General features: G+C 43.8%; 1 protein-coding gene across 4 annotated transcripts in view; it reads right to left on the bottom strand.

Moving 5' to 3' along the window:
• Positions 1–5: 5 nt before the first annotated feature.
• LOC121578178 (F-box only protein 11) overlaps positions 6–13672 on the bottom strand; it is a 43183-nt gene continuing 29516 nt past the window's right edge. For 3 of the 4 annotated variants that reach the window (XM_041892354.2, XM_041892362.2, XM_041892371.2), the window contains exons 7-21: positions 12781–12913; positions 12500–12606; positions 11630–11741; positions 10464–10570; positions 10221–10358; positions 7731–7948; positions 7391–7571; positions 7048–7170; positions 6789–6874; positions 5999–6075; positions 5474–5728; positions 2972–3079; positions 2696–2804; positions 2172–2270; positions 6–1849 (exon numbers count right to left, since the gene is read on the bottom strand). In XM_041892354.2, coding sequence (XP_041748288.1) covers positions 1720–1849; positions 2172–2270; positions 2696–2804; positions 2972–3079; positions 5474–5728; positions 5999–6075; positions 6789–6874; positions 7048–7170; positions 7391–7571; positions 7731–7948; positions 10221–10358; positions 10464–10570; positions 11630–11741; positions 12500–12606; positions 12781–12913 — 1983 coding nt within the window. In that variant the 3' untranslated portion in view covers positions 6–1719. The remainder of the gene's footprint in view (positions 1850–2171; positions 2271–2695; positions 2805–2971; positions 3080–5473; positions 5729–5998; positions 6076–6788; positions 6875–7047; positions 7171–7390; positions 7572–7730; positions 7949–10220; positions 10359–10463; positions 10571–11629; positions 11742–12499; positions 12607–12780; positions 12914–13672) is intronic. The other variant, XR_006002746.1, reaches the window with a different exon arrangement.

Genomic DNA, 13672 nt, shown 5'->3' with positions numbered 1-13672 from the left:
ATGTATTATCATCTAATAAAGTTTATTTTTTTTAAATGACCAGTTTCCTCTATCTAGGAAATTAAACCCCTTTAATTCACTAGCATCTACATAATGGTTATTCAATACTCCACAATATATTAAGTCTGGATGTTATGGTACATGCATACAATTCAGGCTGTTTGAGAGCCCACAGTCACCAATACACATGGATGGGGTGGAGGGGAACATAATAAACCATTTACCGCTGTGTGGATACTTAATGTCTACATCAGTAGAGCTGTAGCGTTACTTTAAAAAAAAAATATCCAGCAATGTTTCACTCCCCAGTGAATATTTTCTCTAGCCTGGTCCCAGATCTGTTCGTGTGGCGTTGACAACTCCTGAGAAACAGATCTGGGACCAGACTAGGAAAGCACCACATTCCCCAGGACAGCCTGTCCCTTGCAGCCTAACTGAAGACAGCTGTGAGTTCAATCCGTATCGCGGAAGATCTGCGATATAGATCGATTAAAAGGCAATGTTCCCACATTCAGAGACTGCATTCACAGTAAAAGCTGCATATGTCGGCTCAATCGGAAATTACCTTAAAATTTAGCGCAGATTTTCCACGATACGAATGGAATCCAGTGCTTATACTTTTGAGATTTACCTGCAGTATGGTCCAAATAATAGGAAATCTGTAGAGAAGCATTCATGGCTCCTTGAACTCCATATTGCAGACAAAAAGAAAAGGTGTTCAGACTCAAAACGAATAGAAACAGCCACAACCAGTTCTAGATCAATTCTAAAAAGTCTCACATTTAAAAGTCAACATTGCTGGAGAAAATGTTTTTTTGTTCTCTTTCACAGAAAGAAAGTAGATACTGCGACATGAGTACACTTACAGCAAGTCTAGGGTTGAATAACCAAAAAAAACTATATTTAATAAAATAAGACATTCAAGTACAGTAACATTTTTGCATGAAAATACAAAGCTACAGGAAAAAAAGCATTTAAAATCAAAATCATTTTTTTCACCCAAAAACTTAAAAGCCGAAGTGCTAGGTCATTTGTTTTTCATCTCTTGTATCCATACAGGCATACCAGCGTAACGTCGGCTTGTTGCCTGGAGACAGAGGCAGTGTGTGGCGAGGTTCTGGTTCCATTTATGTCTCTGAGCGTTGCTGTGCCGTCCTGCCACTGTCTGACTTGACCACTTCGCTCGGGGGAGCATGAAGATGGCTAGCGTCCGTCCATCTCTCCAAAGCTCCGTTATAAAACTGCAATGCTTCCCATTAATTCTCCTTCAACCTCAGTCTATCTCTGTGTGAGTCCGAAATGGCATCCTATTTCCTTCATAGGGCACTACTTTCGACCAGGTCCTCTCCTCCTCTTCGCCAATACGTTGCTGGGAAGGAGAACGGGGGGGAGCGGCACGGGCGGTGCATCCACAGCAGAATTTTTTTCTGTATATAAATGTCTCCTTTCAGCTCATCTTTGTCCATCACAACATCCATTTTTACATATTTTCATGTGTGAAACAATTGAAATATAACAGTTTGTATTGTATTTTTCCTTCTTCCCATGCATGGGTGGACTAGTTAGCTGAACAAAGAGGAGTCTCTGTGTCTGTCCAAAATGGCACCCTATTCCCTACATAGTGGACTACTGTTGACCTGGCCAGCATAGGGTCCTAGTCAAAAGTAGTGCACTATATAGGGAATAGGCCTGGAAGGGTCCGGAGGGGGGAGGTCCAGCTCAGTTGTGTTGCAGCGTATTGGACTCTATAGGAGGGGCGGAGTCGTACAGTGTGTCCGTGTCGTGCGTGGGCTCTCCGGCTAGCGTGCAGGGGTTTGACAATGTTCCGGCTCCACAGTCACAGAAAAATCTACAGCCAAGACAAAATATAAAGAATATTATATTGAAAATGACTGAAGTGGAAGACCGGGAGGAAATACCAACTGATCAAGTAGCCACTGAAATACTAGCACATGATATCTCCAGCCAGCTCTTCAAATTTCTCACATTTCTTAAAATCAATTACTGAACACAGACAAACTGATTTGAATGTGAGATATCATTTGGCACAGGAGAGGTTCTGCACATGATTGTGCAATATAAAACCAGATATAATTAAAAGGAATTTAGCATTAAGTATCGCTGTAATAGAATGTGTCTCATTACAAAGACAAACAGAACAGTTAACGTACCTATCATGCCTAATGAACTCAACGTCGTGCCCCTGGTGGCACTTCTTGATGCAGTTCACACAGATGGCGTTGCGGTCTGTTGTGTTACAGGTGTGACACCTGACCACACGGAGGGACAGAACAAAGAAACAGGTGACAAGCCAAATGAGTTACATCCATTAAAGTGGACAGATGGGGCCTGTTCCACAAAGATGGATCAATGAGTCCAACATTGCTTAAAATAACTATCTTTTTGAGAAATACAGACTTAAAATTGACAAAAGTAGCATTGTCAATAAACCAGAAAATCAAGAGTTATATGTGGCTGTTTATCAAAGTTTGCTGACTAACTTCATAATCCTGCTTTCTGGAATATTCCACTGGATGAAGATCTCTATCGCTTCCCTCTATCTATCTATATATCCAGATATGTGTAGAGATCTCTCTCTATATATCCAGATATGTGTAGAGATCTTTCTCCATCTCTCTATATATCCAGATATGTGTAGAGATATCTATACACACACAGGGTAAGAAATTATTACCTGTAAAAATCGTGCATTGGATAGCTGGTGTAACTGGAAATCTTGTACAGGCACTGACCTCTGCTCACAGCTTTTTCAATGGCATCTTGATTGTTCATTATTTTGTTATCTGGGTGGGGATACGGGGGGAGGGTGGATCAGACCAGGTACAGATAAGAAAAAGTCAAGAGGAGGCAATTTAAGAGAATTCAAAACCATCATTTTGCCAAAGAGACTGACCATAAGTAGTTCCTACAATGTTAGATTCCAGTAATAAAACAACACGTTCTCGTTTACCTTTCATTGTAACGTTGACACCCGATGCGAGAAACAACCCTCCAAAGCGGTTGTTGAAGATCTGATTGCCCTCCAGGGTTGCCGTGGCATGATTGGTGATCTCAATACCTGGTGGACAGAGAAACAGAGACAAACTGGTCAGGATCAGCATCTGAGAGGATTTCATTAGTATAATATGGTGAAACTTCCACCTAGCCTATCAGAGGACAAGGTGGAGATACACTATATATACAAAAGTATGTGGACACCCCGTCAAATTAGTGGCTATTTCAGCCACACCCGTTGCTGACAGGTGTATATCGAGCACAAAGCCATGTAATCTCCATAGACAAACATTGGCAGAAGAATGGCCTTACTGAAGAGCTCAGTGACTTTCAACATGGCACCGTCATAGGATGCCACCTTTCCAACAAGTCAGTTCGTCAAATTTCTGCTCTGCTAGAGCTGCCCTGGTCAACTGTAAGTGCTGTTATTGTGAAGTGGAAACGTCTAGGAGCAACAACGGCTCAGCCGTGAAGTGGTAGGCCACACAAGCTCACAGAATGGGACCGCCGAGTGCTGAAACGCGTAAAAATCGTCTGTCCTCGGTTGCAACACTCACTACCGAGATCCAAACTGCCTCTGGAAGCAATGTCAGCACAATAACTGTTCGTCGGAAGCGTCATGAAATTGGTTTCCGAGCAGCCGCACACAAGCCTAAGATCACAATGCCAAGCATCGGCTGGAGTGGTGTAAAGCTCGCCGACATTGGACTCTGAAGCAGTGGAAACGCGTTCTCTGGAGTGATGAATCACGCTTCACCATCTTGCAGTCCGACGGACTAATTGGGGTTTGGCGGATGCCAGGAGAACGCTACCTGCCCCAATGCATAGTGCCAACTGTAAAGTTTGGTGGATGAGGAATAATGGTCTGGGGCTGTTTTTCATGGTTCGGGCTAAGCCCCTTAGTTCCAGTGAAGGGAAATCTTTACGGTACAGCATACAATGACATTCTAGACGATTCTGTGCTTCCAACTTTGTGGCAACAGTTTGGGGAAGGCCCTTTCCTGTTTCAGCATGACAATGCCCCAGAGTACAAAGCAAGGTCCATACAGAAATGTTTTGTCGAGATCGGTGTGGAAGAACTTGACTGGCCTGCACAGAGCCCTGACCCAACCCCATCGAACACCTTTGGGATGAATTGGAACGCCGACTGCGAGCCAGGCCAACATCAGTGCCCAACCTCACTAATGCTCTTCTGGCTGAATGGAAGCAAGTCCCTGCGGCAATGTTCCAACATCTAGTGGAAAGCCTTCCCAGAAGAGTGGAGGCTGTTATAGCAGCAAAGGGGGGACAATATTATATTAATGCCCATGATTTTGGAATGAGATGTTCGACGAGCAGGTGTCCACATACTTTTGGTCATGTAGTGTATTACCGTGTCCATTTGGGATTGGGCCCCACTCTGTCTTCAATTAACCCAATGAGTCCCACCCACCGCAACGCTGGCACCATTTGGACTTCTAACCCCTTTTAAACATTGTGTGTTGGAGCTACAGACTGGGTTGCACCATTGGATCTGGGTTGTACCATTTGGATTCGTCCATTTCTTCTGCATCCGTTGGTACCAACCATTAGTCTGTGTGATTAAAGGGGGCTGACTAGAGCTGTGTTTGTGAGACAAGGGTGGATCCTGGGTCTTTTTACAAAAACGTCTGTAGAGTCTGAATGGTTTGAGCCACAAACTATTAAAAGCCATCTATGAAAAGCTGGGACTCTCACGAACATGTAACGTAATGTTTTGCTCTATGACGCTAACAAGCTACACAAGAGTCGTTAGAAGGTAAGGGGTTCTTCTACATAGAAAACCATAGGAAATTCCAGGACATATTGTCTATAATACTGTTATTAACTCACATAGTTGCTGTCACAAACTCCAAACAGTTGTCACTGACTAGTTTGCAGGAAGCAAACTAGTTTGCAGGAAGCAAACTAGTCAGTTGTCACTGACTAGTTTGCAGGAAGCAAACCATTTCTGTACTTACAGCATTCATATGAATTCATTTTTATCAGGTTTTTGCTTTAGAGGACATTGTTTTTTTATAGTCAATAAAACTCATGAATGCAACGGTTTATGTGAAATTGTTTTGTGTTCTACTTCAACCTGGTCGTCCTGAAAAGAACATGATAAAACACTTCATTGTGAGGCTAAATATAAATACTGGACATGCAGATAAATGAAAGTCAGATAAATGAAAAGCCGTTTTTGTCTGGAGTCTTGTGACTGATAGGGTTAACATTTACCAATGACTGTCTATTAATCACAAGGATTCAAAGCAAAATACTGCTCGGTCATACTTAATAGGCACACAAGGTAAAATATATATTTTTGCAACAGAAAATGAGCATTTCTTATTGGACCAATCCAGGTAGTCCCTCCCCCTTTCAGTCTGCTTTCCTTCATATGGTGCCTAATGAACACAACCCTGGACTGAACCCTGCTTTCTAGCATAGCGTTTCCCACCTGCAGCGAAGCCGTCAAATATCCTGTTCTTCCTCAGGATGGGATGGCTGTTGGTGCTGATGAGGACTCCTGCCTGGGCGTTCCTGAAGATATCGTTCTCCTCCAGTAAACCTCGTCCTCCGTTGAATATACAGATCCCTCCGTCTCTCCCGTCGTGGATCTTATTCCTCCGGAGGGTGGGGTTGCTGTCCGTCTTTATCCACACCCCTGCCATGGCGTTGTCAAAGATCTCATTGTCTTCGATGAAGCCCAAACCTGAAACAGAGTCAAGATATCAGCCAAGAGGTCTCCCTTCCATTTATCATGGTTAGAGAGTTCATGAGGGAGCATTTGAGTGAAAGGAATTTGATGGAGTCACTCCACTCAGAACCTGTGAATCCAGGGTGTCTTCACTGTTCTGCATCATGAATTTCATGTAGAAAAGGTACACTTTCTGAAGAAAAGATGTGCTTGCTTCACCCCTCTCCAGACAACATCAAGCTGAGAGGAGAATGGATGGATAAAGAACAACAGTTGGTTTCTCACCTGAGTTGTAAACCAGAATACCTCCATTTTGACCTCCCCAGATCTTGTTCCGTCTGATTTTGGGATTGCTTCCAGTTCTGTTACAGTGGGAAACATTAACCAACAAATCAATCAATGCATATAATTAAAAATCAATAGTATCACAAAAGTGCATAGCAATGTGACAAATCATCCATGAAATGCCTTTTATTACAACAGCAACATGCACTACATTATTTACACAGGTTGTCAGTAGATCCCATAGTGTGGTTGTCAGTAGATCCCATAGGGTGGTTGTCAGTAGATCCCATAGTGTGGTTGTCAGTAGATCCCATAGGGTGGTTGTCAGTAGATCCCATTGTGTGGTTGTCAGTAGATCCCATAGGGTGGTTGTCAGTAGATCCCATAGGGTGGTTGTCAGTAGATCCCATAGGGTGGTTGTCAGTAGATCCCATAGGGTGGTTGTCAATAGATCCCATAGGGTAGTTGTCAGTAGATCCCATAGGGTGGTTGTCAGTAGATCCCATAGGGTGGTTGTCAGTAGATCCCATAGGGTGGTTGTCAGTAGATCCCATAGGGTGGTTGTCAGTAGATCCCATAGGGTGGTTGTCAGTAGATCCCATAGGGTGGTTGTCAATAGATCCCATAGGGTAGTTGTCAGTAGATCCCATAGGGTGGTTGTCAGTAGGTCCCATTGTGTGGTTGTCAGTAGATCCCATTGTGTGGTTGTCAGTAGATCCCATTGTGTGGTTGTCAGTTGATCCCATTGTGTGGTTGTCTATTCATTTTGAGTTCTAGCCCTTTCACTGACCTGATTTGAACTCCAGAGTACATGTGGTTGTAGATATCATTGTCCTCCAACACTCCATGGCCGTTGTCATAGAAGTAAACGCCAACCTGTATGACCCACAAGACAAGAGGGGAGGTGGGAGTGTTTAGTTTGCAGATTATTGGCAAATTTCACTCATTCATTCATTCATTCATCTGTGGGAGATGAGTGGCCCATAGAGCCAACTGAACAGACAGACTGGTCTCTCTCTCTTGGGCGGTTTCTCTCTCCATGTCCATACCTGTTTCCCACTGTGTATCCTGTTCCTCCTGAGGACAGGTGTGCTTCCGGTGGTCACCCAGACTCCTGCCAGCGTGTTGCTGTACACCTCGTTCTCCTCGATCACCCCCTGTCCCTTTTCGTGCTACAGGGGAGAGACACGAATTACATTACTAACATCCTTCTCCTCTGTCAGTCCGCTGCCTACTGTTTCAAGGGTTGTTTAAACCCTAACATGGTGGGCTAATAGTGGTTAAATATGCTCAAGGATTGCAGATAAACCACAGCTATAAGCTTCATAAGTACTACACGTGATTACGTGCTTTAAATACACATTTAAAAAGGTTCTAAAAAGGTCTACTTACCACATAGATGCCCCCGTGCTGTCCGTCGTGGATCTTATTGTGTCGTACGATAGGGCAGCTGTTCGTCCTGATCTGGATCCCTGCCAAGGCATTACCGTAGATATCATTCCCCTCGATGAGGCCTCGGCCGTCACCGAATATGTAAACGCCACCCTGGTTACCGTTGAAGATGGCGTTACCCCTGTGATTGACACAATGTGGAGAAATGTCACCATTGACTATCCACTTACACATCAGCATCAATTCAACTTAATATGGATAATGCATAATGGACAAAGGGAGGGAAGACGGAGACAAAGAAAGAGAGAAAGAGAAAGTATTTGACCGAAACCCCACTGACCTTATTGTAGGATCGCTGTTGGAGGTGACCCACACTCCAGCAAAGTTGTTTGCATAGATCTTGTTCTCGATGAACTGTCCTCGGCCCTTCTCGTGCACGTAGATCCCTCCTGTTTGTCCGTGGTGGATCTCACAGCGCACCACTGTGGGGTTGGCGTACGCCTTCACCTCAAAGCCAGCTATGCGGTTCCTGTGGATGTTGCAGCTCTCAAAGTAGCCCTGCAGGAGGACAGAGTCACGTCAGTAATAATAAATCAGAATACCATGGCTATTTCTCAAGTCATCTTCTCTCGATTCGTCAGATCATCACTCCTCCTTTTCAAAAGCATTGGAGAAGAACGTCACAGGAAAGGAACCTTGGACCTTCTCCTATAATACAGTTGAGAAGAGCAAGTTGTTAAAAAAACGTTTATTTCCTATTGAGAAAATGACCTCAATCCGATGTCTTGTGTAACCAAAAGCTAGTGTGAGGAGGAATACATTTCCCTGTTTTTAAAAGCTCTGGATGAAGGTTTATGTAACTCAAACCAGTGGTGGGTCTTCAAAACCTAAAGGCGGATTCAACCGGAAGGCAACACTTCTCTTCAAGAACAAGAATGGCTGCAGACTGAGTATTTACAGCAGAAAGACAGTTTGATAAGCCAGCTGAGTGTCTACAGTAGAAACCAAGGTTCTTCCTCAATTCTTCTTTCCTCATTACATTGCATACGCTCCTCAAAAAACATTGGAGAAGAAGGTCAGAGGGGAGGGATCTTGGACATTCTCCTACAATACAACTGACAAGGAAGCAAGAGGACGCAAGGCCTCTAGTCACAACTGTAGACCAGACCAATATGGAGCGTCATCTCAGTGGTAGTCAGACCAGACCAATATGGAGCGTCATCTCAGTGGTAGTCAGACCAGACCAATAGTGTCATCTCAGTGGTAGTCAGACCAGAACAATATGGAGCGTCATCTCAGTGGTAGTCAGACCAGACCAATAGTGTCATCTCAGTGGTAGCCAGACCAGACCAATAGTGTCATCTCAGTGGTAGTCAGACCAGACCAATAGTGTCATCTCAGTGGTAGTCAGACCAGACCAATAGTGTCATCTCAGTGGTAGTTAGACCAGACCAATAGTGTCATCTCAGTGGTAGTCAGACCAGACCAATAGTGTCATCTCAGTGGTAGCCAGACCAGACCAATAGTGTCATCTCAGTGGTAGTCAGACCAGACCAATAGTGTCATCTCAGTGGTAGTCAGACCAGACCAATAGTGTCATCTCAGTGGTAGCCAGACCAATAGTGTCATCTCAGTGGTAGTCAGACCAGACCAATAGTGTCATCTCAGTGGTAGTCAGACCAGACCAATAGTGTCATCTCAGTGGTAGTCAGACCAGACCAATAGTGTCATCTCAGTGGTAGTCAGACCAGACCAATAGTGTCATCTCAGTGGTAGTCAGACCAGACCAATAGTGTCATCTCAGTGGTAGTCAGACCAGACCAATAGTGTCATCTCAGTGGTAGTCAGACCAGACCAATAGTGTCATCTCAGTGGTAGCCAGACCAGACCAATAGTGTCATCTCAGTGGTAGTCAGACCAGACCAATAGTGTCATCTCAGTGGTAGTCAGACCAGACCAATAGTGTCATCTCAGTGGTAGTCAGACCAGACCAATAGTGTCATCTCAGTGGTAGTCAGACCAGACCAATAGTGTCATCTCAGTGGTAGTCAGACCAGACCAATAGTGTCATCTCAGTGGTAGTCAGACCAGACCAATAGTGTCATCTCAGTGGTAGTCAGACCAGACCAATAGTGTCATCTCAGTGGTAGTCAGACCAGACCAATAGTGTCATCTCAGTGGTAGCCAGACCAGACCAATATGGAGCGTCATCTCAGTGGTAGTCAGACCAGACCAATAGTGTCATCTCAGTGGTAGTCAGACCAGACCAATAGTGTCATCTCAGTGGTAGTCAGACCAGACCAATAGTGTCATCTCAGTGGTAGTCAGACCAGACCAATAGTGTCATCTCAGTGGTAGCCAGACCAGACCAATATGGAGCGTCATCTCAGTGGTAGTCAGACCAGACCAATAGTGTCATCTCAGTGGTAGTCAGGCCAGACCAATAGTGTCATCTCAGTGGTAGTCAGACCAGACCAATAGTGTCATCTCAGTGGTAGTCAGACCAGACCAATAGTCATCTCAGTGGTAGCCAGACCAGACCAATAGTGTCATCTCAGTGGTAGTCAGACCAGACCAATAGTGTCATCTCAGTGGTAGTCAGACCAGACCAATAGTGTCATCTCAGTGGTAGTCAGACCAGACCAATAGTGTCATCTCAGTGGTAGTCAGGCCAGACCAATAGTGTCATCTCAGTGGTAGTCAGACCAGACCAATAGTGTCATCTCAGTGGTAGCCAGACCAGACCAATAGTGTCATCTCAGTGGTAGTCAGACCAGAGTAATAGTGTCATCTCAGTGGTAGTCAGACCAGACCAATAGTGTCATCTCACCATGCCGTGGTCGAAGGTGAAGACACCCACGTCTCTGCCGTGGTGGATGTGGTTCCGTCTGATGATTGGGTTGCCATGGTTTTTCACCCAGATCCCTGCCAGAGCGTTGTTGGAGATTTCATTGTCCTCGTAGATTCCCTGGGAACGCAGAAGGAGTGGCAGAGTTTCACAGCACAATCTTGGAAATGGGATGATTTGAGGAATCAAGTGCCATATCGAAAGAGCGGTGTGTGTGTTACCTACCTGTGCATGGTCGGTGATGTAAAGCCCCACGTTCTCACAGTCGCTGATGTTGCAGTGTTTGATGGTGGGACAAGCGCCCTGGCCGCTCACACAGACCGCTGAGCCCACTGAAACCAACAGGTGTAGAGCCAGCCAGGTGAGCATGGTGGAACCCGGTATATCCACTACACTCCTCAGACAGATACCCACCCACTGTCTCAATTCCATGTGTGGAAGACACTGTCAAAATACCTAGCATAGCTCCAGCAATATTTTTAAGAGAAGCGCCATATGAGCTATGATCACTATAATACATTTAGGTGTCATGATAATTAGACTGCACTAGGTAGGTCTGAGATGCTAAGCCTACCCTTAGTGAAAGGCAGGTAGGTCTGAGATGCTAAGCCTACCCTTAGTGAAAGGCAGGTAGGTCTGAGATGCTAAGCCTACCCTTAGTGAAAGGCAGGTAGGTCTGAGATGCTAAGACTACCCTTAGTGAAAGGCAGGTAGGTCTGAGATGCTAAGCCTACGCTTAGTGAAAGGCAGGTAGGTCTGAGATGCTAAGCCTACCCTTAGTGAAAGGCAGGTAGGTCTGAGATGCTAAGCCTACCCTTAGTGAAAGGCAGGTAGGTCTGAGATGCTAAGCCTACCCTTAGTGAAAGGCAGGTAGGTCTGAGATGCTAAGCCTACCCTTAGTGAAAGGCAGGTAGGTCTGAGATGCTAAGCCTACCCTTAGTGAAAGGCAGGTAGGTCTGAGATGCTAAGACTACCCTTAGTGAAAGGCAGGTAGGTCTGAGATGCTAAGACTACCCTTAGTGAAAGGCAGGTAGGTCTGAGATGCTAAGCCTACGCTTAGTGAAAGGCAGGTAGGTCTGAGATGCTAAGCCTACCCTTAGTGAAAGGCAGGTAGGTCTGAGATGCTAAGCCTACCCTTAGTGAAAGGCAGGTAGGTCTGAGATGCTAAGCCTACCCTTAGTGAAAGGCAGGTAGGTCTGAGATGCTAAGCCTACCCTTAGTGAAAGGCAGGTAGGTCTGAGATGCTAAGCCTACCTTTAGTGAAAGGCAGGTAGGTCTGAGATGCTAAGCCTACCCTTAGTGAAAGGCAGGTAGGTCTGAGATGCTAAGCCTACCCTTAGTGAAAGGCAGGTAGGTCTGAGGAGAGATGGAGACATTGTGTTGTAAGGTACCTGTGCAAGTGCTGCGTATGATGCAGTGGTCAATGATGGGGCTGCAGTTGACTGTAATCTCCAGACAGTGGTGGGCGTTGTGGTGCTGGGCAGACTTATCATCAGGATTAAACTAGAGGCAGACAAACATAAGGGGTTAGTTTATTACATAGGACCACGATAGGAGTAATTCATAACATATGACTAACAACCACAACTGATATCATGTCAACACTTCCCTTTGTTTGATGAGGACCAGTGTACAGAGTCAATATGACAATATGATGAGGACCAGTGTACAGAGTCAATATGATGAGGACCAGTGTACAGAGTCAATATGATGAGGACCAGTGTACAGAGTCAATATGACAATATGATGAGGACCAGTGTACAGAGTCAATATGACAATATGATGAGGACCAGTGTACAGAGTCAATATGACAATATGATGAGGACCAGTGTACAGAGTCAATATGACAATATGATGAGGACCAGTGTACAGAGTCAATATGACAATATGATGAGGACCAGTGTACAGAGTCAATATAACAATATGATGAGGACCAGTGTACAGAGTCAATATGACAATATGATGAGGACCAGTGTACAGAGTCAATATGATGAGGACCAGTGTACAGAGTCAATATGATGAGGACCAGTGTACAGAGTCAATATGATGAGGACCAGTGTACAGAGTCAATATGATGAGGACCAGTGTACAGAGTCAATATGACAATATGATGAGGACCAGTGTACAGAGTCAATATAACAATATGATGAGGACCAGTGTACAGAGTCAATATGACAATATGATGAGGACCAGTGTAGAGTCCAGGCATACACCAACAGTCAGCTAGGCCTATATTACATAAGTAATGGATAAGACCTCACCTTGATGGTCATGTAGCCAACGTATGCATCCTCTGAGCCCTCCATGAAGACAAATGTTGAGTCTCTGGTGTTCTCAATGATCACTTTGTCTGCTACTTTACCAGATGCTGTTGAAACATTTATGGCATTGGGGGTTAACAGGGCAGGGCAAAAGATAACGTCGGGCTAAAAGTGTCCAGCAAAGATAATCAATAAACCATGTTAAAAGGTCAAGTGGGGTAGATAGACGGGGAACAGACGGTGTACGGTACAGAAAAACAATGGACAGAACGAATACGTACCAGCTCCGATCATTGTGATGGGTGACTCAATGTAGATCCACTCGTCAGTGTAGACCCCAGAGTGGACGAATATGAGTCCGTCAAAGTGGGCTTCCTGAACACCTCCCAGGGCATCCTCGATGGTGTCATAGTACTGAGGAAGAGGCAGCATAGAGAAGTGTGTTACAGCAAAGTCCCAGTGAACTCATGATGACCAATCACTCAATAACAACCCCCAGAACTAAAAGGTTAGGCCTATATCAATAAAAATACATTACATTTCTATAGCGCCTCAACATCAGATATAATAATTAATAAGGTATTACATTTCTATAGCACCTCTTAAATCAGATATAATTAATGTATTACATTTCTATAGTACCTCTAACATCAGATATAATAATTAATAATGTATTAGATTTCTATAGTACCTCTAACAGATATAATAATTAATAATGTATTACATTTCTATAGTACCTCTAACAGATATAATAATTAATAATGTATTACATTTCTATAGCACCTCTAACATCAGATATAATAATTAATACAAATAATGTATTACATTTCTATAGTACCTCTAACAGATATAATAATTAATAATGTATTACATTTCTATAGCACCTCTAACATCAGATATAATAATTAATACAAATAATGTATTACATTTCTATAGCACCTCTAACATCAGATATAATAATTAATAATGTATTACATTTCTATAGTACCTCTAACATCATATAATAATTAATACAAATAATGTATTACATTTCTATAGCACCTCTAACATCAGATATAATAATTAATACAAATAATGTATTACATTTCTATAGCACCTCTAACATCAGATATAATAATTAATAATGTATTACATTTCTATAGCGCCTCTAACATCAGATATAATAATTAATAC

This window comes from Coregonus clupeaformis, chromosome 1 (assembly GCF_020615455.1).
Source record: "Coregonus clupeaformis isolate EN_2021a chromosome 1, ASM2061545v1, whole genome shotgun sequence".
NCBI lineage: Eukaryota > Metazoa > Chordata > Actinopteri > Salmoniformes > Salmonidae > Coregonus > Coregonus clupeaformis.
Note: the sequence above shows the minus strand (reverse complement) of the source record. Positions and strands in the feature narration are given on the sequence as shown.